Here is a 26,931-nt window from a genome sequence, read left to right on the forward strand (position 1 = left end):
TTATTACGTCGTCAGTTCAATCGCGACGTGTCAGGAACGCATTCTCTGAATGGCCGAACTATAGGAAAGCGGCGATTACAAAGGCAAGTTTTCATAAACATTTTGTATTCAGGAACACGTTATTTGCCCTGCCAACATTGGTTGCGTGAATATTTTTCCTTTATGAAATCTCGGCGTCAGCTTACCATAAGTAAATAACATGAAATGGTTTATTGAGTCGACCTACATCCACCTCAGTGGACCGCTGTCCGCGACACGATCCGTTTTCTCCAATTGTTTGTTCACAAACATACTTAATACAATAAGACCATTTTTATGTATAGGTACCTAAATAAATCAGTAGATAGTATTTTACAAATAAAAGTGATTATTAGCAAGAACACAATTTGGTTCTGGCATCAAACGAATCTGTTTCGAGTAACTCTCTCAGAATTCACTGTTCGCGGTACATTTTTCCACGAATTCAATGAAATAATGTAAATTGCTAATAATATAACGGTTTAATTTTGTGGAAATACTTGGAAAATCTTCTTATAATCCGCGTCCCTGATGAGTCATTGTACTGAAGACCTTCAAACATTTAAAATGAGTAGGTATTCAACTTGAACATCAGACGCTCACTTCAATATATCTATTTCAGTTTCATTCTCGTATCTGGTGTAAAAAAAAGTAATGATGGAGATGAACTCGCTCACACTGCACACAAGTATTTGGTATCGACGCGAGTACCTGTGAGTACACACAGAGAGTACATAATTACAGTGAGCTTGCCGAGAGAGGAGGGGTGCGGGGGGGAGGATCGGCAAATACGGGCCGCGCAAACTACCTGATTGATGATTTGATCACGCCGCGCGATCAATTGTCACGCCGCACCGCGTCGCGCCGCTGTTGTTCTGCGAGCTCAGATTTGTGATAAATCTGTCATTTTGTTTCGTTTTGTGCTCTAAGTGATTATTGGTTTGTTCTAAGATATATTGCCTAGATGGATGGTCCATTTTTTTGTAACAATACTGTCCCTGGATGAAACCAATCAGTTATGATATATGAAGATCTCAGGTGAAATTTATCATCACATAAATAGCTATCCAGATAATTTAATGTCCTTTTAATGTCCTAAATACATTAATATTTATTTTGTTTTGTTTGTTTAAAAGTGATAGAAATCTTTTGCAAACAGTAATTATTTTGTAATTATCGCTGCAAAAACTGACATAGATCAAAATAATCTGGACAATATATCTTCAATAATTATTCGTAGGTCAATTCGAGCAATTAGTCTTGTTGAACGATTAATTAGTGGTATTTATTTATAGCTGTCCCTTTCTTTATTTAGGCGTCGTTTGTCACCGGCCGCAGCTGTAATTGTCGATGCTACATTTGTTTACCCGTGGAGAAGGCAATTGTTTCTGATGGCTGCGTCTCAAAAATCATCCAAAGGTTTTTTATTTCTTTCTCTCTTTTAACTTCGGGCGCTCTAGAGTTTTAGCTGGGTTTACTAAAGTACCTATATCAAATAGAAAAATCATTATTATTTTGCTTTATAATAATAGTTACATAGAGTTTTGACATATTTTACATTCGAACTTACGCTAGAACACACTCAACAATATTTAACATACACTCCAAAATACTACACTTATCGAGTTTGACACTCCAAACGTTGGAAAACATTCGACGCGTTGTTTTTTCGTCCATTTCAGAAAAATGGTGGAAAATATGTGCCTAGCAATATTCCGCATACGCACAAACAAGCGGGTGGCGATTCAATATTATTTTTATCAATATTTTCGTTGAATTTCCTGCGAACTGTATGCGAAGAAATATTTTTTTCTAACTCAGCACTAACGTTGTTAATTCCAGAATTTTACCTAGTTGTAAAAGGTACCCGTTTTCATTTTGCATTGAACTCACAAAAACAATATGAACAAAACCTACGAAAAAAATATACATTATGAAATGAATGAATACAAAACCATGATTACTCGAATGCAGCAAAACAAAAACATAGCGCGACTAATGAACGAACGAATGAAACGTGTCGTAATGGATACCGTATCCATTACTGTTCAATTACAATTACTTTTCCGATGGCACTATTCAATTTTTTCGTATCTATTGATTGTTACGGGCAAACACACAGACATTAATGTGCAAGTATAATGGTCGGTATGATTGCAGGCGATGTCACGGGCTATTAGCTTCAATAAATGTCGGCACAAATTATTTTCCGCTTATAAACGTGAAGCACCTAAACCGCTCTATTGTACTTACTGCCGTTAAATGGTCTGCTAACTTTGTGAATGGAAATTACTGTATTTGTGTCCGCACTTTGCAATTTTAATATTGTAATCAGCAAAAAGAGACTAGCAGGTATGTCTTGTTACAAAAAGTTGTGCATTGTATCTATAATAAGTCGAGAATAATAATTTTGTTAAATTAAAAATATGTGCCGACGTCCTATAATTTCACAAGCCTAATTTCACCACATAAGAAAAAAAAAATAGTGGTATTACATAAAACATATCCCTCGTGTATAGGCAATATATCTTGATACGGCGAATATAAAGACAAGATCTCACAATACGGCTTTATGGCCGATGTATTGACCACAAAAACGTTCGCGCGATAACCCGCCATGACGCATTGCCGCACTGACAGTTATTACGCCACAGATTATATTTCAAGATGGCGGCGATACGTCACTGCGACACTAGCGCCACGATATACACACATCACAAGTAATTAAAGATACGCAAATGTATCACTATCAGTGAAAAGATCGCTTAGGAAATGGGAGCGTACATTTACTTAAATCTGTTTCGTTGAGAGTATAAAGTAAAACACTAGCGTACAATTTACTAATGTAACACATAAATAAATGACGAACAAAATGAGTAAATTAAGACCTCATTTCAAATGTCCTCCAAATATAAATACAGGCGTTAAATCATTACAGTTATGAAGCCGATTTCATAATAGAATCGTTGGTGCTGGTTATTATCCGCATTACCCGTTGTTAGTCAAAAGCCACGCTCATTAAAGTTATTTCACGTAATGGCCGGCGATTGTGAGTTGATCACAACATCAGTCCACAACATTTGTTTTAAAAGCAAGATTAATATACATCGTAACAGTGGTTTCAGCCTTTTGTGCGGGAGAGAGAAACCCTCTGGCGATAGTGAAAGGAGTAGAGTTGTACAAAGGACTCGTCTCGCATTATTTCATAAGAACGGACAACACAATATAACTTTTATGCGTCCCTGTCTCCGCAGTTTTAATTTAGTGACGTCATAACTTAAAGTGTAAGCTAGGAAATTATTTTGTTCATGCATGGTGCTTGCAGTTCTTTTCTATATGAATTCTCTTTTATTTCAACACTCCGAGCCTCTATTCGTTGATTTTTGGATGGTAGAACGTAATGCAGTTCATACGAATATTTTTTCATAATCTGTCACTTTCCCACGGATGGTCAAAGTCAATGGTGCAATCGTAACAGTATAACATAATCATCATAAATATAACAAGTCCCCTCGTCCGGGGGCTCCTATTGATGACTGTTCTCAGCAGGAGGCCTCTTGATAGAAATGCTATTACTGTGTGTTATTGAGCCGGTGACGTGTCGCCGACGTGTACTTGTGTACATGTGTAATGGCTCCGTCGAGCACTGCACTCGAGGGAGTTGCGGCTGATCTTCGGCACAATTTATGGATGTGATATAATTGTATTGATATTATTATATTGGGGAGAACTCAACACTTACTGAAAATAACTGTAATTTATTTCTTTTTTGTAGAAAATGTTTTCTACATAATGTAGTTAAAAAAAATTGTTCCAATATATTCTCTCCGTTGGCTTACGAAAAATTTAATTATAATAATTGAAAAACAAAAAGAAAGAATTAACTTCATTATTGAAAAAAAAAAACAAAGGCGTACGATAAGCATAAGCAGCCTCAATAAATCCACTCGCCAAGTGTGTGTTACTAAAAAATCTCGGCAACAAGACAGTAAAAACAGTGAAACAGACATAATATGGACATCCCTTGATTGATTATACCGTCTGCGAACAATATTCACAAAGCGTGTTAATGTTATCCAAAAAGTCGATGACAGCCGTTATTGCCGAGCGCAAACACAAATATTTAATGGAACACTCATAACGAAGCATGCAGGCCTCTCTGTATGTTCTACGCCCATAAAAATAACAGCTTTTGCGAAAGTACACACCATTCCATTTAAACGGCCGATTCGCATCACAGTTAAAATTTAAAGCGCTTCAAACTATCGCCCGATCGCTGCAGCGCTGCAAACGGCTGATTTTAGTACGCATTCAGTGAAATTTGGTTAATAGTTGGACGCAGTAAATGGGATTCCATCTAAAAGCATTTTATTAATCGATCGAATTTTTACTGAAAAAATTATCGAAAAGTTTTAATAGTGTATTTTTTTCAAAATACTTTTTTTTATATTATACTTTGAAGTTAACATAATAAAGTTTTCACACATTGAGTCACACATAATTTATAGGTTTAACAAACCTAATCACCCCAAGGTAATCACATTTTGGAAAAATTGTTCTAAAAAAAACACAATCATAACCGGATTGACCCGAAAAAATATTTTTATATCATTACTTATTTGAAAGTACACGATCACTGATGAGCAAGTTGCAAGAAGTCCACATTGCAGCAAAGAGCTGCACTCGGCAAATATTTGCGACATACCGCCAGACAGCGCTGCAACGTTGCGCTGCATGCGAAAATCTTGCAAGATTGCACCGGACCGCAAGCGGGGAGCGAAAATTAACTCTTTTAACTTAGAAGCTTGTACGAATTGGATAATCTGGAAACACGTGTATTTAGGAATTGTGGTTCAACTTAATTTGTGACAATTTACATTTGTTTGCATAAAAGCGTATCATGTGTAGTGATTTACTTTTAAAGCAGATGACTGGTTAACTTCATATTGTTGCAACTCGAAGGAGCTGACTGCATGCAGGCAACATTATTAGACTGAACGTCTTATTCTGTCCAGGTCAGCCGCTCCAACAAACACTACAATCCAGGAGAACATAACTCTGCCCTGTTCCACATCTGAGCTATTTACATAATAATCAAAGTAGCAATCCGGCGGCTGTCCAAACGCCGGCATTACGTTAAACTCGTGTGACAGCAGTTTGCAGATGTCTTCAAACCCGAGTTATTTGCTGAGTAAACTACAAGATACGAGTATCTTGGCTGTGGCCTGATTTGTGCGGCACATGTGGACTTTACAAGTGAGGGTACAACTAAGTTTGTATCTGCGAGTGGACGCCCGAAGAATACTTATTCGTTCGGCTTGAAGACAGTTCGTTACTCGCCTAACTTCCGTAGGCTATGGTCGGACTGAGTTAGTGCGCACACTACCAGTTCCGATCTGAATTGTTGCAGAGTTCAACGGCCGACTTAGTTGCGCTTAAAACTTACTGTGAATTCACTATTTAGACTGGTATTGTGCACAGTCACGTCCCTAGTTAGTGATAAAGTAAAAAGTTTTTATTGAGTAAAACATTAATTGTGACCGAAATTAAAACTTTAAGCCCGCTATATTTAATGTGGAGACACAACTAAATCCATACAGAACTTAATTTAAACTTAGCGCATGAGCGAGTTAACAATTAATTCAGTATACTTGGTTATCGGTGCGGGTAAGTGACGTTTTAATTTGTGTAATTTAGTCGGTGGGTCTCGGTAAACAAAGCCAAGTTCCGCGCCGACAGTTTTTGTTCGGCGCGAGATAAACGCGTCAACTAAGATGGTGCAAGTTATAAGATTGTATCTTAACTGTTGGGAAATTAATAAAACTTGCTCAGTTGGGGTGTTGATCTTTTTGTTATTTTTTCGCCTAATTACAGTTAAATTGCTTTCAGCACTTCAAAAAACAGAAGTTTTCAAAACAGCTTTTGGGTTTTCATTATTACCTTGTTACATTGTTCCACAAATAAGTTACGGTACGTCTCGTGAAGAACTTAAATAAGTAACAATAAATTTGACATTGAAGAATTCAGCCCCAGTAAGTTACTTTTACTCGAAACTCTATGGAACACCGAGACACCTCTCTGTATCATTCGCAAACTTTATTCCCGGGAACATACATTGCCACGTAAACAGGTAAGCTCTTATATCGTCAAGTTGGCAACTCGTGGCTGTAAGTATGTGCAAGTTTTAGTTTAGGCGGGCAACGAGCCGTGTTATTTATTTACCGCAGGCTACAGTAACGTGGGCCCAGCGCCCGTGAGCAACCGCCCTAATGTCGCGCTCATAAACAACAGCCCCGCGCTTTTTGTTTACCCTCAGCCTTACAAAGGATTTCGCAGTTTTGTACCTATTTACCCTTAAGTTTGATTCCTTAAAACAACTGTTATGATTCCAATTTATCTGTGCTATCAGAAAGTTTAAGGAACAAGATAAATAGAAGATGCTTCGCAAAGGTGTATCTCCGTCTCTTGTTTTACTGTGGCCACTTTTCAGTTGTATAACCGTGACAGCGCTGAGCTTAGCCAAAGTCATTTATTTCTAACTTTAGATAGATGTACAATCATATTATTTTACTCGGTAAACTTGAACCAAGCTGAACTGAATTCTATCTCAAGTAATGTCGGGTGCGAAAGCAAGGATTTAATTTGCGTAGGCGAAGAAGTTATTTTATAAGTTGTTCTATTCTGCGGCAGGAGATGAGACCAGTTTATTGCTCGAGATGTGAACTGAGGAGGCTAGATGGGAACATAAGTACCAAATAATAGTAAATCAAAGATGGATGTGCCGAGACCTGCTTCAAATATTTAAGTAGGTATACGATAAGAAATAGAGTCAATTTTACAAAAAAAAAAAAAAACCAAGAACACGAAAATAATGAAATCTCGTTTGAAAAATACAAGTTGAATGTACAAAATGTAGGACAGGCAATCACGAAAGTCAGCAATCTTTTAGAGGAATCCGCGCGGCCACGTCCACTCCACCTGTGTCATATGAAGCAAACTGTCCTGTTTCCCTTTTCCCTGAAGAACATAAGCTGTAGACACACTTCATAAATCAATGTCACGTAATAAACGTCACGATAAATGTATATTTGTCGCCCGTCAAACGGTGGGAATCAAGAGGAAATGCGTGAAAAACCCATACTCTAGGAAAAAACTTAATCACACAGAAACGTACCCTAAACTAAAGCAATAAAGTACAATATTCAGTCGAGGTGGTAAATAGTGAATATCGAATAAGGCCGGATCAGTGATTGATATCACTTTTCATGCCACATATATAGTAATATTGGGATTTGGTCTTCACGTATAGTTACCTATATTATATTCGGTCTAGTAAACATAAATAAAAGAGGATCGCGATACTAAGTCGAGCGCGGACGTCGAGTGGATCATCCTCTGTGCTCAAATATATCGATACAGTGATACTCGACTTTCATCTCACGATAAAGATACCTCAAATAATAGTAGTTTGTATACGAATATATTCCTCAGGAAATACATATGACGTTCATATTTCGAAACGTTTGAGGGAAACTATTCGAGTCAGGTACTGTACAAACAACGTCTTACAAATTGTAGCAGCTAGCCGTATCTTTGTAATTACACGCCAATCAGAAACATCATAGTGAACTAGGTTGGCTGCACAATCAGGGATCAATCCAGAATTGCATCCGTCCGATGCCGCAGCTGCTGCGACAAACAGCGACGTCTTGCCGCTACCACGACCATTGCACCAGAAAAGCAAGATGTGAACCTTAAGATGTTAGACATAGAGGTGATGGTAACTGCAAGTGTAGTCGGTCCCGGGTAATGTGGACGTAATTGTGTGTCAGAGCCACACATATCCATTACTGATCCACGTAAACTGTAGGGATAAGTTTTTGATATAGACACGATAGTAAATCGAGGCCAGCGCCGGACGGGCTCTAAACGTTATTGAATGTTCACGATACATTGTGATTGTTATTGGAAATGAAATACACGTTACGTGACAGACAGCTTATAGACGTCTATTATTTTTAGAAATGAATTGTGGTAACAACAGTCTACTTTGTCAAAAATAGAAATGTGTCAAGATACTATTTAAATTTATATGACCGTCTTTTACTGAGACTTCAAGTCCTAAGAATGGAACACCCAATTACAGCTGAACTATTTAGCTTCGGATGTGTAGTGCGCCAGTCCAAGATATCGACCAGGACATCGGACTAAAATATCTCGTTCCGTTTGCGTCGAGTCGGACAATGTCGGCTACCTGCAACCACAAAGCACTTGTCAAATTCACAAGTCTATGCAAGACCATTGTCCGCGCACTTCAACTGATTATCCTAATCTAATTACTTGAACTATGCTCGGAACATAGAAAGGAGTTAAGTGAATTGACAATTTTAGCTTCTACTTAATATGGAATTAACTAATTTAAGTTAGGTAGTGGGGATAAAGTTATACATTAATCTTTGTATAGTAAGGTTGTTGTGGATCAATTTGCGAGAGGCCTATGTCCAGCCTGCGGGAGGCTCACTTAATTGATTGATTGATTGAAACCAAGGTCGTTACTCTATAACGTACATAACTACAAGACGAATTTAGTTTGGAGCATAATTTTGTTGCCATATGTCGAGAATAGAATGATGAAGACCTTAGTAAAAATAGAATGTGTAATAATTTACTATCGAGGTCTGATACCCTCCGAAGGAATCTCACTCACATTTCAGACCTAACATTATAATTTATTCAGGGAGTATTAGGTCTCAAATCTAAGTAAGTACCTCTTTGACCTCACGAGGGCGAGTGCTGGCCGTAAATTAAACATGGCCTACCATTACTCAATTTGGCTGAACCCAGAGAGCAGAGGGGCCCTTATTAAACTTTTTACGATTCAACTTGGCTGGAACATTAAATATATTGGCTGGGCTCGGCAGGAAGGGTGCTGTTATGAAACGTTGTCTGTTCGGAAGGGTGGCGCGAAGGGTTAGGTCTTAGCGCAGCACAAATATCTACTTTATTATCCCTTAACCAATTGAGGGGGTGGCAACTTGATCCGTTATTTATTTTCTTTTATTTGTATCGTCAGTTCATCGTACTGGACTGTTATAGAGTTTTGCTATTATTAGGCTTCGCGAAATACTGTGGGTGACGTGTAGAGGCTTATAATAAGAAATGTCTTCCACAAACATAGATCTATTTCAGACATGTTAGGCTGTACATGTTATCAGTATCATAAGCTTCCATGTTATCTTATCTTGCGAAATGTTCTGTTATGTTCATTTAGCTGTGAGTGTACTTGTATCTTGAAATAACATGTTGTTGTTACATGTTAAATTAGCTAATACATAAAACATTCATAAATAGGTACATTGTTTTCCTTAAAGATATTATAGAGGTGATATAAATTACTAGTACTTTATTTGCGCAACTAAGTCCAGAGGAAATATACTACCAAACATGGGTATCTGCAGAAACTCCTCATAAATAAAGAGCTAGACTATTAATATAATTTCAATTATTTACAACTAATAAAGCTCAGTAAGAAAACAAATGGTCTCGAACGACAGTTATAAATAAAACAGTACGTATTATTGGGGATGATAAAAATGTGCAAAACAACGTGGAGGTACAACAAAGGAGTCGTGTCACGGCCAGGCAGGTTGTTACTGTCCCAGGGCTGGCCAACGACTTTGTTTTGCACAAACGTTTTTTGTCCACCAGCTAGTTTTTATTCCGGGATTGACGTATTGTAGTAGTTTATACAGACTATGTTTTTGAAAGCAAGCTATATCAAACGGCTTGCGCAGAGAGCTACACAATCGATGAAGGTACTTTTAATCTCGATAAATCATATTTTACTTCAAAAACATACGATTTATCGAGACACGTTTTGCTGCTATCACAGAAAAGTCACGTCTTACAAATATTATCTATATTTGAGACATAAAAAAGCGATATAATATGAAAAAGAAAAGTTTATAAAATTATCGTTTCATCTCAGTTCTCAGATATACGATAAAATCTTTTTTGAAACTGATCAATTATTTCAATGCTTTTGTTTTGTGTAACTTAAGCAAAAGGATTGTTTTTAATTTTAAATAATAGAAAGTCAAAATATTATTAGATTACAGAGTATATTTTCTTTCTCATTATTTAAGTAAAAATATTATATTATTTACGATACTTCTTTAAATTTATTTAGATACATTTAGATTTCAACATTTTCATTCAATAGTTCCAAAATCTTTTCATATTTTTAAACTTGGTCATAAGATAGTTTTATACATATAAAAAAAAAACTTTTTACGTGCCATTGCTGACTCGGAGATGAGTTTTGTTAAAAGGAAAGGAAATACTCAAAAACCATCACAAAACCTGTATCGATGCAGTTCACTAGTAACATGTTCCCCGGGCAGCCCTACAGTGACAGCGGGGGTCGCGGGTTGTTTCCCGGCAGGATTTATCAATGAGTGAGGTCTTAGTCTACTGGAGCTGTCTACTACAGGCCCGATGACGACAGCTAAATACGACTCACAAGCACTACTGCAAGTTTTTACAGGGGGGTTTTTAAAGGTACTGAAGTTTGTATTGCCTTGTAAGAGGTATTTTTTGTCGACTGAGAGAACTACGTTAGATTACTAGGATTTGTACACAAAAATAATTTCATGTTTATACATTGGACTTCGGATCAATATTTAAAATCGCTTATAATAAGATGCAAAATATTAATGCCATAAATAAATTACATACTTATCTACGTAAAAAGTCACGTACTTTATTTATCTCACTTTAAACTTCGTCATAAAAATTCAGCCACGATCTCAATGAGCATGTTAGGTTCGCAATAAGTTAGTTGGCACATCGCATACAGAGCAAGTAGCGTCTCATACATTTTACATGGACAAACGGCTTAACTCGCATCTTAGCCACCGCTACGCTCTTAACAATGAATATCACCAACACCGGTCTAACTTCGCAACGCCTCGGGCGAACTCCACAAAGGTGCAATACCTATTCACAACTACACACATAATATCCCAACTGAACCATCCAGCTCAGTAGAATTTCAACCTTAGCACTTATACTCAAGGTTGACTATCAATAGTGGTGGCGGCAAAAGTGGAATGTTCTAGAATGTTTCCAAAAGGTTTTGAAAGCGCGGTCTCCTGGCAGGCATGTTTACGTTGGCTCTCTGTGGCTGATGTAAGAATGACCTCAATAACCGCCGGATTTGCTTCTTGTGCTGCACTTTGCTAAAGTTTATTAGCACCTACTGGTGACGTCACGTCTGCATGTGCTATGATGGACGCGGTGATGTGAGCGCTACAGTAAACATTACTGTTTGGATACACAATGTGCGCGTTTGGCTTGCTGTGCTGCGTCGATAAGTTTTAATTATTCAGCGTTTGTGGTTGTTTAGACTTTAATGACCGAAGTTTAGTTTATTAACGATCATTTCAACGCACATACACAATGCTCGTCACTGGTTTATAATGTATGGGAATAACTAGTTATACCGTGACTTCGATTAAGGGAAAAGTAGCCTTTATCCTTATATTATTTACATGGTACCTACAGTAATGCATTCAGTGACGGCGTTTCCACCATTTAACGTAATCAATAATTTTGTAGATTACCCACTGTGTATGAACTCTACCTCGTTGTAATCATTATTAAGCTTAGCTATAGATTGTTAGAATTATGGAATAACACCATCTAAAACACTTACGTGTAGATAGGCTCGACATGACACGCAACACGCCATTTAATTCGCTTCACATTATAACCTTTTACGGCCTATCGAAATTTAATACAATATCCAGAGTCATAAACCTTATCGGCTTGGTATCAAATTGTGTCGTAAACGGCCGGGGGCTAATGATGCCGTAAAGAGGGCTGGAGCAGATCTGCGCACATCTGATGGAGATGCGCGATTGTTTCAAGTGAGCAGATTACATGCGGGTTATGGTATTTGTGATCCAGGTGAGGATGACGAAACCTGTTCTTTTAATACCACCTCATATTATGATGATACACGGAAATCCTTGTACCATAAGTGTTTTATGAATCAATTGAACACACTGAAAACAAATAATAGTTTTTCTATTATTTCTGGGACCATGGCATTCAATACCTTAAAGTAGTACTTTGGACTAATAAATATAAGTCAAATACGATTTTTAATTGAGTTAAGTAGACACTGCAAGCTGACAGATTTTTTTTCTTTTAAATTGGAATACGGAAAAGCGCGTCAAAAATAAAATTTTCTTGATATTATTGAATTTATTGTGGTATGAGTAGGCAATTCAAGTACTTCGGAGTAATCTAATTTAGTCGAGTATTTGTCTAGTCCAGTTTTGAAGTAGGTACTTTCAGACATGTTTATTTACTTACTTACGTCACTTAATTTGAAACTGATGTTGCATCTCCACTGGATTAACATATGCAGCATATGCAGAAACAGAATATGATCCCATGCCTGTCCTTGTGACGGTTTCATACATCAATCATTCCCAAAGGTCAATCTGTATCTAATGGTCGCTGAAAACTAATGTCTATTAATGGCTTTTTCGTTGTGTTATTGACATCGTCAATCTTTATTTAGTCTTCCTTTGGCTACATGTTTTGTCTTTAAATAATTATGATTACTGATTGTTTAACTTCCTTTAGTTTTCTCTAAACAAACAATATTATGACGAACTGTAAACAGTAAAGTCCCGTCAGTCAAGTGATACTCAAAATTATTATTATCGGTACATACTTGAGTTCCGTTTAATTACGTATAAAATACTGCTGTCTGCGGTCTTTCCGTACTTTCTATCAGTGTGTGACATGATGAAGGCTGTGGTGGTGTTAGTTTGTCTGTTGGGGCTGGTGGTGGGTGAGGATGTGGTGGCGAGGTACCACCGGCAGGTGGGGATACCGGCTGCTGCCAGGATGATGGCACAGGAGTCCATGAGAATAGTTGGAGGCCTCAGCTCTTTTAAAGGAGAACATCCTTTTCTAGTGAGTACCAATTTTTTTTGCGTTTAATGAATCCGTCCAATTTTAATTATAACCTGAAATGAACTGATATAAGTAGAGTCATCACTTGTAATTATTTAAGACATTTTCTTGTATCAGGCAGGGCTGGTGATCACTCTGAAGACAGGTGAGACATCAGTATGCAGCGGATCTCTGCTAAACCACTACTACGTCGTGTCTGCCGCTCAGTGCTGGTACGATGGAGAATCCGAAGGCAAGGAAGTGCAGGTTAGTGAAGAGTAGACTTGTTGACCCACCCGGCTTGCTGAATCATCTTGTACCTACCTGCGAATTCCTAAATCGTCGCCCAGCAGTGAAAACCTCGGATGACACATTTCCTCAAAAAAAAAAAAATTGTTCTTTGGATTGATAAACTCGGTAAGCACAGATTACTCTAGCAAGCTTTCGAATCAGCTACCCCGGGCGCCATTTATGACTTGTTAAGAGAACGTGTAACAAAATAGGATCCGCCATTTTTGTAGGAGTAACTTGCCAGTGCGGTTGATAACAGCGTTATTCCGGATTAAAAAATAATTTATAAATTAATTTATTTAATTAAAAATCTATAAAAATAATTAAAAAAGGGTAATGTCTTCCCCACTCATACACTTTTTTGTCAGTAGACAGTTTTGTCTTCCTCCTGTAAAATGTTGTTATAAACACTTACGAGGTTTTCACTGTTGGGCGACGAAATGTATTATGTGATTTTTTGATTGTAGGCAGTATTAGGGTCAGTGAGCCTGTTCTCCGGCGGCACCAGGGTGTATGCGAGGACGGTGACGTTACATCCGGAATACGACGCCAACAAACTCCTCAACGACATCGCGATGATGGGGTTCTCTTACATTTCATTCAACAGTAAGTACAATAATTCATGGCTTTTCAAATACTCTGACTTTGACTCAGCCGTACATAATTATTTATATTTGAATGAAAACTCCTCTATTTCAGGTTACGTAAGTCCGATAACTCTGCCTGTTTCGTACTTCAGCTCACTGGCGGGCTACAGGGCACAGATCATTGGCTTCGGCAAAACATCCACTGGTAAAGCATTTTCTCTTGAACCGTTATTTAGATTATCTCATTTTTTTATCCACACGCATTATTTTGTATTTGTTTCAGATGGCGCATTAAATGAAAACGCGAGCCTTCGTGACGTATACGTGACGGTGATGAACAACACTGAGTGCCAGGAGGTGTACGGCTCATACGTGACCGCTGCTACCGTATGCACCAGTGGCGAAGGCGGCAAGGGCGCCTGCGGGGGAGACGGGGGTGGTCCTCTGATCCTGCGCCGATTCATCGGAGCCGCTGGCAAGGACCTATTGGTAAAACCTGTTACATACTTCTTGTCATATTTGACCATTGTATTTTTTTATTTTTTATTTATTCGACTTACACGGCTTTTACAGCCAAATACATAAATCGTAAACTTAAATTTAAAATGAAAAATAAAAGCTTAAAAATACAGTTAACTGAAGTATAAAATTTATAATATATGTCTTGAACTATCAAACTTGCAAAAACCCGAATGAAACTTAACGTCTCCTTTCGATGAAGCAGGATGACATGGTATTCAGTCATGTTTTCCCGATGTCCAAATGCTCCTACTGTCCGCTAAATTCAATTCATTTTCCTCCAGGTGGGCCTGGTGTCGTTCACTGCTGGCTCCGGCTGCGAGAAGGGCTTGCCCACGGGACACACGCGCGTCACCTCCTACCTGCGCTGGATCAACAGCTTCTTGTAAGGAGAGGAGCATCCACTGTTGACTCGGCACGATATGGCTACTGCTCGTAAAAATAATTATACCTTATGTGATATGTAAATAAAAACATCACGCAATTAAAACAATGTTTTATTCTTGATTGACGTTGATGTTACCATCTTAAATAGGAATGGTACCTACCAGATGAAGCATAAGTGGGCTTTAGTTGCTGAGAATGTGACAGTTCCCCACTCTCCAGAACAGAATCCCATCCCAGAAAAGAAAAATAACTAGAAAACGAAGTTATGCTACACAAAAATATACGTTATCTATATAAATAAAAATGAATTGTTGTTCGTTAGTCTGATTAAAACTCGAAAACGGCTGGGCCGATTGAGCTGTTTTGGTTTTAAAATGTTTGTAGAGGTCCAGGGAAGGTTTGAACGATACGAAGATTGCGGGATCAGCTAGTATTAGAATATAAATAAATACTTTAATAATATACTAATTTTGCTGTGCCCATCAGGGTCCATAATTGTGACTACGTCTATTATTTTATACTTTCCACCAAATGTACATTATGGAATGCAATAAATGATATAATATGATATGAATGCAACTTACAGGAAGGCACAGCCTATTATGGTTTTTTTAATCAAGTAAAACGATTCAAAAGTTGAATCAGTATATTGAGGTAGTCAAAAAGGCATAGTTCCGTAAGACAATGCTGAGTGCAGTTTAGATTATTTGCTGCATAACGTAAGCACTTCAAACGTTGTAGCTTCAGGTGCCAGTGAGAAAAAATGAGTATTCCTTGAATAGTTCTGTTTATGAGTATCTTGCTGATAACGAGGTGAATGTATGTACTTAGCACAGATGCCTGCTTAATTTCCAAGTTCCCTTTCGACCTTTGAATATGGTTAAGCCTATGAATGCAATGTGTATCATATGATGTAAATCACACTACACACTAATATCAAACATGTTCTTATACATATGTTTTGTTATGAGCTTATAAATAGGTATGTGTGTTATTTTTCTCATTTAATCCAAAAACTCCAGAACGGATTACGTTGAAACTTTACTGTAATGTAATTTATACATCATGAGATATATAGGTATGTATATATAGATGATATATAGATTAGACTAAACTGACATATTTTAAGGCTTTTTTATGAAATTAAAGCTGTTTGCTAAATTATGTTGTCAGTGTAAATTATTTCTAGAGCAATTTGATTTTAAAGCCCATAATTTTTGCCGGGTTAATAAATTCAGAAGGTTTTATAATATTGTGTCACATGCAGGAGCACCTGAATCGAATCGGACCAAACAAACAGATGACGAATCACTTGTACGTAGAAAAGTCCCTTCTAATAAGTGATTCTTAAAATTATCATTCGAGTGCTTCAGGCTGTTATAAAATTAGTTGTTTATATAACTCTTGTGTACTTTCTATCAGTGTGTGACACGATGAAGGCTGTGGTGGTGTTAGTTTGTCTGTTGGGGCTGGTGGTGGGTGAGGATGTGGTGGCGAGGTACCACCGGCAGGTGGGGATACCGGCCGCTGCCAGGATGAGGGTGCGGGAGTCCATGAGGATAGCTGGTGGGCTTAATTCATATAACGGGGAACATCCATACCTCGTGAGTACCTATTTTTTACGTTTTTCAGAGTTCATTGTTTTCTTGACAGGCTTATACAAGTGAAAGTTTCATCTACGTCTCATTGTTTGCTGCTCAAGTTATGATGTCCCGTGTCTGTGATAAATATACTAAATACAATGCATGGTCTGTAACAGGCAGGACTGGTGATCACTCTGAAGACAGATGACACGTCAGTATGCAGCGGGTCTCTGCTGAACCACTACTACATCATCTCTGCCGCTCAGTGCTGGTATGACGGAGAAGCCGAAGGCAAGGAAATGCAGGTGAATGATAAACAATATAATACCTATCGCAGTTTATACAAATGTGATAGCCCCAACATGCAGGATAATAAACCCTGTTTGTAACCAGATAATCACAAGGTTTATTTTGGGAATTTGCGGTCCCATCTTATCTGATGCGTATTTCAGATCTTTAGAAATATTTTCTGAAATAGTTACTGTTATGCGGGTCATCAATAAAATAGGAATATTTAGTATTTGTGTTTTCTTATTGTAGGTGGTACTGGGTACTTCGAAGCTGTTCTCTGGAGGAAAAAGGGTGTTTGCCCAATCGGTGACTTTACATCCTTACTATGACATGGACACACTGGAGAACAACATCGCTATGATCCAAGTTCCTTACATTTCATACAACAGTAAGAATATTATATTAATTCCTCAAAATAATCCTGACGTTTCTTGATTCACAATTACATTAATTATTATCACTTTTAAGGTAAATTAGTACAAATGTTTGCTGTAACGTCTCTACGGGCGACATTTTTATAGGTTCTGTGGTCCCCAAACCAGGCGCTATCTATATCTTGGGGACCTAAAAATAACCTTGTAAATCTTCTCTGTGACATTTTGCGATTTTAAAGACAGGTAGTAGTTTTAGTTATTTTACTTTACTTCGCAGTTTTAGTTTTTACTAATTTTCTTTCAGGTTATATAACTCCGATTACTCTGCCTGTCGCGTACTTCAGCTCACTTGCGGGCTACAAAGCACAAATCATGGGCTTCGGAAAAACATACTCCGGTAAGATATTTTTACGAGTGACATTCATAGCATCATTCGGATCATTTGATTGGCCCTTTTGATTTATCTTTTTACATGTCTTCTTTTCAGGTGGTCCACTAGATGGAAGTACGAGTCTTCGTGATGTAAATGTGACAGTTATGAGTAATAGCCAATGTCAGGAGACGTACAAGTCTCTTGTGACCAATGATATCGTGTGCAGCAGTGGTGAGGGGGGCAGGGGAGCCTGCGGTGGAGACCAAGGTGGTCCTTTAGTCCTGCGCCGAAACGTTCTAGCCAATGGCAACGACCTGTTGGTAAGTCTTATTTTATTGATCACGGTAATTTTGGTAGTATTATCATAGTCATTTTATCACCCTCAAGCGTCGTCCTAATTGGCAGCGATCGCGCGATGGCGCGATGCGTTTTTCATCTCACGTTCTCACTTGCGAGGTTCCGAGGTTCAAATAGGACACTCTGATGAAATCTGTATGTTTGAACTCATCGCACGACGAGAACGCATCGTGTCCTCGTACGATCGCTGTCAATTAAGACGATGTCTTAGATGCAAAACGCATCGCGCCATCGTACGATCGCTGCCAATTAGGACGACGCCTCAGTCTATAGGCCCTGCCTGTTCCTGAATTGTATAATATTTTCAGGTGGGTGTGGTGTCGTTCATGTCTATCCACGGCTGCGAGGCGGGCTACCCGACGGGACACACGCGTGTCACCTCCTACCTGCACTGGATCAATAGCTTCTTGTAAGAGAAGCATCTACTACCGACCTACTTATACTGGCTAAACTATGATTGATGTATTAAAAACAAAACATGTAATTAACAAAATTTGAATTTATTAAACCGAAGTGGTCACGAATTATTATAATTATTACATTTCCATTTAATTTAATATCCCATATCTCAAGTCAAGAGTCCAAGTGTTTAGCGAAATGCCGGGTATGCAAATTTAGATAGTACGTACAGCAGCATGAAATTTCACATAAATAATGGCTTAATAACTGAAGCAAATAGTGGTTCCGTAGATAACGCCGAGTGGGTTATAAATTACTCGCTGTGACGTAAACACTTGAGAGCCTCGTGGACTAACTCAGGACTTGGAGTGCCAGGGTCGGAGTAACGGCCTCCGCGACTGGTTAATGGCATGTTGTAGTGATTGAGATGTCACTGCCGACAAGGAATGAGGCTATGTGTCTTGTATAGGTTTCTCTACCTTGTGGATATCGTGATGTATGCTCAGGGGATTGGTGCACTGAGCCAGAATAATAACAAAGTGCACTGAGCCAGAATAATAACAGCTAGAGACGGAGGTAATGTTCAGTGTCACCTTTAAACATTTTATAAAAGAACGTATTTTGCAAGACAGACGGAGTGGCACCTAACACTTAGCCTTTTATAATTAAATAAGTCCAAGTTTCCGCACAGTCGCCCCGGCGATTCAGGTGCAGGTGACACAAATATTAGAATAGTGCTGCTGAGACACCCTACCTTGTAACATTACTTGAGACTACAACGTAAGCAGGGAATCGTTATTTATTACCCGATATTTTATTGGACTTTGAAAACCAATGTAAAGGGAGTAATAGTTCTAGATATGCGTTTGAAAATTGCCAACGTCAGCAAAAGTGTTATGTCAATACTTTTTGGTGGTAGACACGACCAGTGTACGTACACACTTAAGGTATTATATTTAACAAACTGAATGGTAGGACAGTTAAAAATAAAAGATATAGGGGAATTGGGTACCATTATTATTATGTACGTTATAAATGTGTCTGTCTACTGGATAAAGGACGCAATCAGATGTTTAACCTATTTCAATGAACCGGAAAATTGTTAGCTTTAATTTCACGGAATCCGATAAAATTACCAAATTCACTTCTCAATATACAGTTAAAATAATGGAATTAATTCATCAATTTGCTGTCATTTAACACTTGAAATTTAATTGATTACACTGGGCTCTTGTTACTGAGTCAAAATAGCCGGCACTTACAGTCGTCGCCGAGTGCGTCGCAGGTCGGAGGACTTTCAGCTAAGCGCCTCTGAAGAGGGTCCTCGTCAGAGATTTACTCTTCATCGTGCAGCGACGAATGACATTTAGATACACTTCGTTTTTATTTTGTAAATAAATAAGTGGTAGTATGTTTGTATATGACAGGTTTATTTTCGTTATAATGTTAACAGCTTTTCGTACCTGGTCTTCTTGACATGTGAGTCGCCATTTTGAATTCTACCATTCTTTTGTTCTGATAAAAATAAAACTAGGTGGTTTCGAACAAAGAAGTGTTCTGACAAAGATGGTATTTCTTTAGCCAATATTTACTTAAAGAGATGTACCTATTAGTACAACGGAACTTCTAACAATGAAAACGTCTGCCGGAAAATTGCCTGCGAAACCAAATTAACCTTTTTGTCTTCATCGCTCTTAACAAGTTGTTGTACCAGAAAAGCTGGAGATAAACAGGGTTTTGTGTTTACTTTGGAATCAGCTTGAATAGCTGAAGTCCTGATTCTTTAGAGCCATGAATATAGATTAGTTATTTATGTACAAGTTAATCTCCGTTTGTCACGTTGTGTTGCTGCCGTGACCCGAGGGGAGGTGGCTTACAGATTCATGCGTACGTCATACTCAACCAAGGTATATCAACTTGTAAAATGTGTGCAAAAAGTGTAATAGAATTGAAGTACCTTGAAACAAAACAAATGGTAAAAAAAACAAAAAGCGCTGTATTTATTGACGTTCGCTATAAACAATACAATAACTGTCTGTCATCGGCGGTGAGCGAATATATTTATTTGTCGTTGTTTGTGCGTTGATCAATCAGCCGACGGATCACTTGTTTGTCAAGCTATCTAAAGGGAATCCACTGGCGGAGAATTCTTTGTGATATCTATGTTATGTTCATAATAATTACCTAAATTGATCTCTTTGTTCTCAGTTGAATAGATTATATTATCGGCCCATGGTTACATTATTATAGAAAGTTTTATAATGTATTGTAATCTAGAATTTACTTATGAATGCAAAGTCCATTAATGTATGTGGGTGTGTTTTCATCATCCGTTATGCTTCCAACTTCGGCACGCTGGCTGTTCATCCGTATAATAACACAATAAAACTTTATAATTACTACATACTTCTAGAACATTCCACCTTTCAAATTGCTGAATTCTAGGATTCAAATATTCGCCAAACTTTAAGTTAAGCATTAAGAAACTTGGACATTCTGAAGAAACCATTTTCATAATAAATCTTGGAAACTTTTCAGCATATTGTCACCGAGAGCGATAAAATAAAGCGTCCGAATCAAATCTAGCGTACTCTCTCCGACCAACTAAATGTTTACTGTATTTACTTTACTGAAACATGTCTTGAATTTGAGGTCGGAAATAGCGAAGTCTTTTTCGGCTTTATATTTATTTTTTGTGAACATAAAACCTTTTCACCTTAACTTAAGAATAGCCTCAAGGACTTTTATCATTATTTCCGAAATACGCAGAAATTATAATAATAAAAAGCTTGCCTAGACATGATACAGATAATCTCTTTAACATGGACAAAACTTATAAATAACTATGCGAGCCATTATGTATGTAGTATAACTAGAATAGTTAGGTAATCTTTTGTGTCCGTTCATCAAAGTTGACATTGAACGAAAATATCTCATTATATTAATGATCGGGGAGGGCTGTTCCAACCTCCTTTCACCCATTGCTTGTAATACAAATTATATGTCAATCAATAATAAATGTTTCGAATAATGATGTATGTATTTTGTAAATATTGTGGTGTATATGAAAGCCAGCACTATTATTTTTTATCCCATTATAAAAAAGGAGCTCAACATAACACGGTCTACTTCTATTTTAAGCCCGTGCGACACTGTGCCGCACAAAGACTTTCATAGACCGTTCGTCCTATTTTCGTGCCCATTTTACACTTTACGATCTCCAATATTTTCATGACAAAGTTTTTACGTGCTTGCCAAGCAGACGACGTGATGTGGAAGAGCACTCGGTCATGAAGGTATAACAATGACATGTACCTGTAATAAACACCCTTTAAATGTCAAAGAGCTTGTGACATAAATAAATGATTAGGTAACCAGTGAGGTTCCTATAGTTCGGCCATTCAGAGAATGCGTTCCTGACACGTCGCGATTGAACTGACGACGTAACTTTGCAATGGCGTTGCAGTTACGATAAAAATATTTTTGCTGGTTGTTTACCGTTTTAACAATTGAGGAGCATTAAAACAACATTATTATATCAATAATCAATGAATGTTATTACGTCGTCAGTTCAATCGCGACGTGTCAGGAACGCATTCTCTGAATGGCCGAACTATAGAATGTTTAGTGCGGTTGCATGCACTACACCAGTGTCAGTCAAAACTAGCCACTAAACAATTCAACCTTTCAAAACTAGGCGATGCTGGCATTATTATTACTATTATGGTCGCGTACAATCGACCGCGCAATAAGTTAATAATGAACCGAAATGAAGTAATCGCGATGTGGCCGACCGCAGCGCACGGACGCCCAGCTGACAACTGTAGTTCATATTAAATTTTATTAAAATGGCCCCTTGGGTATTGCAATGCAGTTGGAAATGCGAAAATATAATGTGTTTCAGTTTTCAGCGTGAAATCTGAAGTGACGTTTTCATAAAGAATGAATGGTATCTTGCACTACCAACTTTCATGTTGGTATACTTACTGTCAGTTCCGTCGATATTAGAAATCAGAACTTTGGCTCATTTTAGGTTTTACGAAGTAGCACACTTAGAATATTGCAAAATGTATGGAAACTGAAGTACTACAACTACGGGCACATGAAACCAGAATAGAAGCCATCAACGTCTCCCACTTCCAGATAGAAATAAAAGCCCTCAACATAGGTATTGAATTGATTCCATTATAAGGCAGTAGCGTTCATTAACACCAGTAATGCTCAATGGGTCGGACAGGCCCGCCCCGCTCGATCCCGCACGCCTCGTTAACGACAACCTTTCATCTGATTAACTGCTAGCCTTTTAAATACCCCTCTGTTTCCCAGTTTTATTGCTCGGATTCCTTCCGCGCGACGTGACTCGTCATGTAAGGGATGCGAATTAAACAGCTTTATTGCATACCTAGTGCTGTCCTTATTACAACCCCCGGATCATAATTACACGCATAAAAATCAATGGATGTATGAATAATTATCGTTTCAAATTGAGGTTTGTGTTTCGGTAATGCGTGCCCATTGTGGAAATGAATGGTTGTTAGCGGCTAATTGGATTGACTTTCGTTACTAAATTAAAACATTCCAAACAATTCTGACTAAATGAAAATGCTTTTCATTCGATGTTATCTATGAGCATACGTTGGACAGAAAATGTATTGGTGCCTAGTTAGGGTACATAAAACTAACTGGTACATAAAACTGACAGGCTTATATTAATAAAAGTGAATGTACTATCAAGAATTTATTGCTTTGAATAGAGAAACAATTTTACGAATGAAAAAGTGATGTTTATACGGTGAGGTATCTTTTATACCCATTACCTTCTGAAGGGTTATATAGTTTTTTACGATCAGCATTTAATCCAAAAAGCGTAGAAATAAGAAAATGTATTTCAACAACTCACAGTAAAATGGCACGTCTATGAAACTTGTAATTTCGGCAAAAAAGATGTTAAACATTTATCTAACGACTGACTTTCGCAAGAACTAAAGACGAGATTTTTGCTACTAATGTCGCTATTATCACGCACAATGTAATGAACATATAAAACACCTTATAAACTAGAGCTCTGCACACTAAATTACACCGTAAATTGAACGTAATAGGGTGTAATTTAGCTTGACACCGAGGGCCGGTTATTGAATTTTTTCTGGTCAGTGGGTTGGCTCACGTCGTTGTTTTCACATAGTTTGTGAGCATGTTTCCAAAGCTAATGTATACTTGTTAGGCGAACTAATTACGACGTGAACATAACTGATTAATATCTAATACTTACATTCAAATATCTATAGCTGAGGTCTGATTTTCATTGAATTGTACGTCCCATCTTCATAAAAACGTGTTAAAATATTGAAATACTTCGAAACGAACTTTCCAAAAAACAATTGCTTGATTTAAGCAATTGTTTTCTGGAAAGTTCGTTTATCACAGAAAAAGCTTATTTGATGCTAAACAAAAAAGCACACTAAACCGTCACGATTCAATACTTTCTGAATAAAAATGCAAATAGTCGTAACTCGTCAATGAGAAGTACGGTAGTGACCGATAGTAGCAGGAGCACATAGAACGGGTCACGTACAGTATAATGCGAGTCGTGTCGCACTGTACTACAGTGCGCCCCACTGATCGTATCGCCTGATTGCCGTTCAAACTAATAGCGCTTTTCAAATTGTTGTTGTTCTCCATTATATGACTGGACGTAATAGAATTTTGACATGAATTCGTTACTGTTTGTTTTGAATTATGTTTTACAAAAAAAGATATTTATGGACAATGCTATAAAGTATTTCGGCATAATTATAAGAAATCTGATTACCTTGAACTGTTTTTCATGTGATTTAACCAAAATGTAGAAGAATTTTTGTGGAAAGTTAAGATATTGTATTCACGCACAAAACCCGAGTAAGTCGATTGTACTACATTACAATTTGTAAATAAATGGGTTATGAAAAATTATAACTTGGAGCCCACATGTTCGATACGTAAAATAACTTTCAATTTGGCCTTTTAATTCAATAAATAAAAACTTAATTCGATTTACAAATTAACAGTGTGCAGCTGACATTCAGATCACGTTTTCAACTGCCATCACAAACAAAGTGAATTATTTTAACTAATTGGATGAAAAAACAATATGTTATATTTGCATTACTCTCAGTAATTAAAACTTTACATCCAAACGAAATAACAAACGAATTTCATGAATCAATTTAAGACATTTTCGAATATTTAAACATTGAAAAGGGTCTTTTTATGCGTAACATCAGCTAGTAGGGCGACGCAAATTGAATTGAATTTCAGATAATTTTTAAAAACCCTCATCAATGGAGTCCATTTGATCGGGATGAGCAGGTCCTTGAAAAACGCGTAGAAATTGGGAATTGTAGGCTAAGTGAGTAATGGATTATATTGACGACATTATGTGGGGAGGGATTTACGAACACCGCCTCGGGTCGCCCGGGTAAGGCTTTCGGGATTGCCCTAAATTGTTTAGAGAAATTCCCAGTCTTGTTCATTTGCGAAGGCTCGGATGTTCTATTTAATATTTATTGATACTAATTTAAGGTTTGCTTTCTGATCCTTGACCTTGACCTTAATATCAAGATTGTGTTGGTATGATCACAGAACCGGAGTACGCATTCATTATTCATAGAATAAGATCGATAGAGTATTATAAGGAGAGTCTGTTTAAATGAAATGTTGGCGCTTAAAAAGGCATTATATTGTTACTGGCTATACTGACACCAAAACGTGGCTTTTCGCGTTTAAACTTGGCATTACAAACAGTTGGTTACAAAAATCATAACAATATGAAATCTAAGCTGTCATTGATATATGAATTAATATCTCGAAACTCAAGCACTCCCCAACTAGCACACTGGTGGAAATAGCAGCCTATTTTACAACTGTTAGCTGTACAGTAGTGCTTTAGGGGTTCCGAAAGTAACTTTAAGTTCTACTATTGCTTCCGTAGCTGCTCATAGCTGTAAATATCACTTAAGGCAGCAGAAACTGAACCAAATGTCACTCTAGGTTTTACAAGAGATCATTCTACAACCCATTTGCAGCCTACATCTTTAAAAGAGAGTTCAAACAATTATGTTAAAGGTTAAAGCTGCTAAAAACTCTATTGCCGCTGATGTACGCGTTAGAACTGCATAAAGACTCTAATTGTAGACTTTTTAACGGAACTGTATAAAAGATATATTTATCACTTTTCTGCCACTAAAGGTTCCATTGCAGAAGTGATTTGTTCTTTTGTGCAGGCTTAAGTAGGAATTTGAACCTCTGTTCTACTTATAGCCACATTAAGGCTCCACAATAGAAGCAGGAGGTTAATAGACATTGCCAGCTCATTTGGATACATTCTGTTATTTTATTCACAAACACAAGCAAGGGTCCCGTAGATTTTGTTTTCTCAATTACTGATAACGAATCAGTTACAGAGGAAAAATAATGTTTGTTTTGAAGTAAAAAAAAACTTATAACAGAAAATATGTATTTATTCAAGAATATAAAAAAAATCAGTAGCTCCATTTATTTACTCTCAAGTATAGTGAAACACTCCGTTTTTCCCATTTAGATGGACAGATGCAAAGTTCTTGTTTATTTTGTTGTGCATTATAAGTTTGAATTATTTTGAACGGTACTCTGAAAACAAGGTAACACATAGTAATTAAGTGTTAAACAATTAAGAATAATATATCATCGTATTATAGAGTTTCCAACGACTTCTACGGATCTCTAAACAATTAGCCATTAATAGTGTGGTTTGATATCTGCAGTATCACAGTGCAGACTTGAACTTCAATAGTGGTACAGATATTACTTGGACCTTCAGAAGAGTGAAACTTAGCGCTATGAGGCGCAGAGAGGAGTTTTTAAGGTTGAAGTTGCAACTTAAAGCTGCTTTCAATGGACGCCATGTTTACAAGATAATTATTTATTAGTAATCGAGAAATTAATAGGTTTTTATCGCATTTGTAGTAAAATGTATCTAAATATCGAACAAGCAACTTACTAAAAACGAATGTAGTCCAGTATGTAATTTTAGTCCCCAGGCCGGCGAAAAAATTTTATTTTGATACATATACATTTAAGACTTTGTGAGTGTCTTCCTTACGGTGAGTCCGACAAACTTTTCGAATGCGCAAATTTTGGTGCCGCTGCGTTTTTTAATGCTTGACTTCTGAAATTGTCGATATGACGTCACTATGGCTCTTCGTACATACACGTTTCATCTTATGAGATTCGTTTAATAAAGTTAACTGGAGAATGGTGGTCAACTTGTCCGATAAAGATCGTGCTGCGTTTGGAGTGTCCACCATCCTGAAAATGTCGGTATGACGTCACTACGACTCTTCGTACATGCACGTTTCATTTTTTGAGGTTTGTTTAATAAAGTTAACTAGAAAATTATGGTCAACTTGTCCGATAAAGATCATGCTGCGTTTGGAGTGTCCACCATCCGAAACATGTCGATATGACGTCACTGTGTCTCCCCATACATACATGTCGGTCAAATACAACAATGATAGATAATACTATTCTTATTGCAAATATCGACTTGTCCGACAAATGTAGTGAGGCAAATAGTCAGTTCGACAAGAAAATGAGAAAAAAATATTACAATTGGAAGAAGTTTATTCTTTTTGTCAATTTCTGACTTAAATATTCACGTGCATTATTTAAGTATATTGAATTGGCATACTACTTACCAATTTTAATTAATATTTTAGAAAAAGTAGCCTGACTAAGACGTATTGTTGATAGTTTATATTATG

The 26,931-nt window shown here is 37.3% G+C and overlaps 2 protein-coding genes across 2 annotated transcripts; both read left to right on the forward strand.

Annotated features, from left to right (window-relative positions):
• The first annotated feature begins 12,811 nt into the window (after positions 1 to 12,811).
• Positions 12,812 to 14,877, forward strand: LOC124632806 (collagenase-like). Its single transcript, XM_047167774.1, has 6 exons — positions 12,812 to 13,011; positions 13,129 to 13,257; positions 13,749 to 13,887; positions 13,981 to 14,073; positions 14,152 to 14,357; positions 14,672 to 14,877. The coding sequence occupies exons 1-6, from the start codon at positions 12,838 to 12,840 to the stop codon at positions 14,774 to 14,776; spliced, it is 846 nt and encodes a 281-aa protein (XP_047023730.1). The 5' UTR covers positions 12,812 to 12,837; the 3' UTR covers positions 14,777 to 14,877.
• A 1,300-nt stretch (positions 14,878 to 16,177) lies between these two features.
• Positions 16,178 to 18,276, forward strand: LOC124632807 (collagenase-like). The gene is made up of 6 exons (XM_047167775.1): positions 16,178 to 16,378; positions 16,534 to 16,662; positions 16,898 to 17,036; positions 17,327 to 17,419; positions 17,510 to 17,715; positions 18,061 to 18,276. The coding sequence occupies exons 1-6, from the start codon at positions 16,208 to 16,210 to the stop codon at positions 18,163 to 18,165; spliced, it is 843 nt and encodes a 280-aa protein (XP_047023731.1). The 5' UTR covers positions 16,178 to 16,207; the 3' UTR covers positions 18,166 to 18,276.
• The last annotated feature ends 8,655 nt before the right edge of the window (positions 18,277 to 26,931 follow it).

This window comes from Helicoverpa zea, chromosome 8, assembly GCF_022581195.2.
Source record: "Helicoverpa zea isolate HzStark_Cry1AcR chromosome 8, ilHelZeax1.1, whole genome shotgun sequence".
NCBI classification, from domain to species: domain Eukaryota; kingdom Metazoa; phylum Arthropoda; class Insecta; order Lepidoptera; family Noctuidae; genus Helicoverpa; species Helicoverpa zea.

Bases quoted from the DNA above. Each gene is read 5' to 3' on its own strand.
- LOC124632806 (XM_047167774.1), top strand. From the start codon at position 12,838: ATGATGAAGGCTGTGGTGGTGTTAGTTTGTCTGTTGGGGCTGGTGGTG. The intron at 13,258-13,748 runs GTTAGTGAAGAG...TTTTGATTGTAG, and splicing joins CCGAAGGCAAGGAAGTGCAG to GCAGTATTAGGGTCAGTGAG. The intron at 14,358-14,671 runs GTAAAACCTGTT...ATTTTCCTCCAG, and splicing joins CCGCTGGCAAGGACCTATTG to GTGGGCCTGGTGTCGTTCAC.
- LOC124632807 (XM_047167775.1), top strand. From the start codon at position 16,208: ATGAAGGCTGTGGTGGTGTTAGTTTGTCTGTTGGGGCTGGTGGTGGGT. The intron at 16,379-16,533 runs GTGAGTACCTAT...GGTCTGTAACAG, and splicing joins ACGGGGAACATCCATACCTC to GCAGGACTGGTGATCACTCT. The intron at 17,037-17,326 runs GTAAGAATATTA...ATTTTCTTTCAG, and splicing joins TCCTTACATTTCATACAACA to GTTATATAACTCCGATTACT.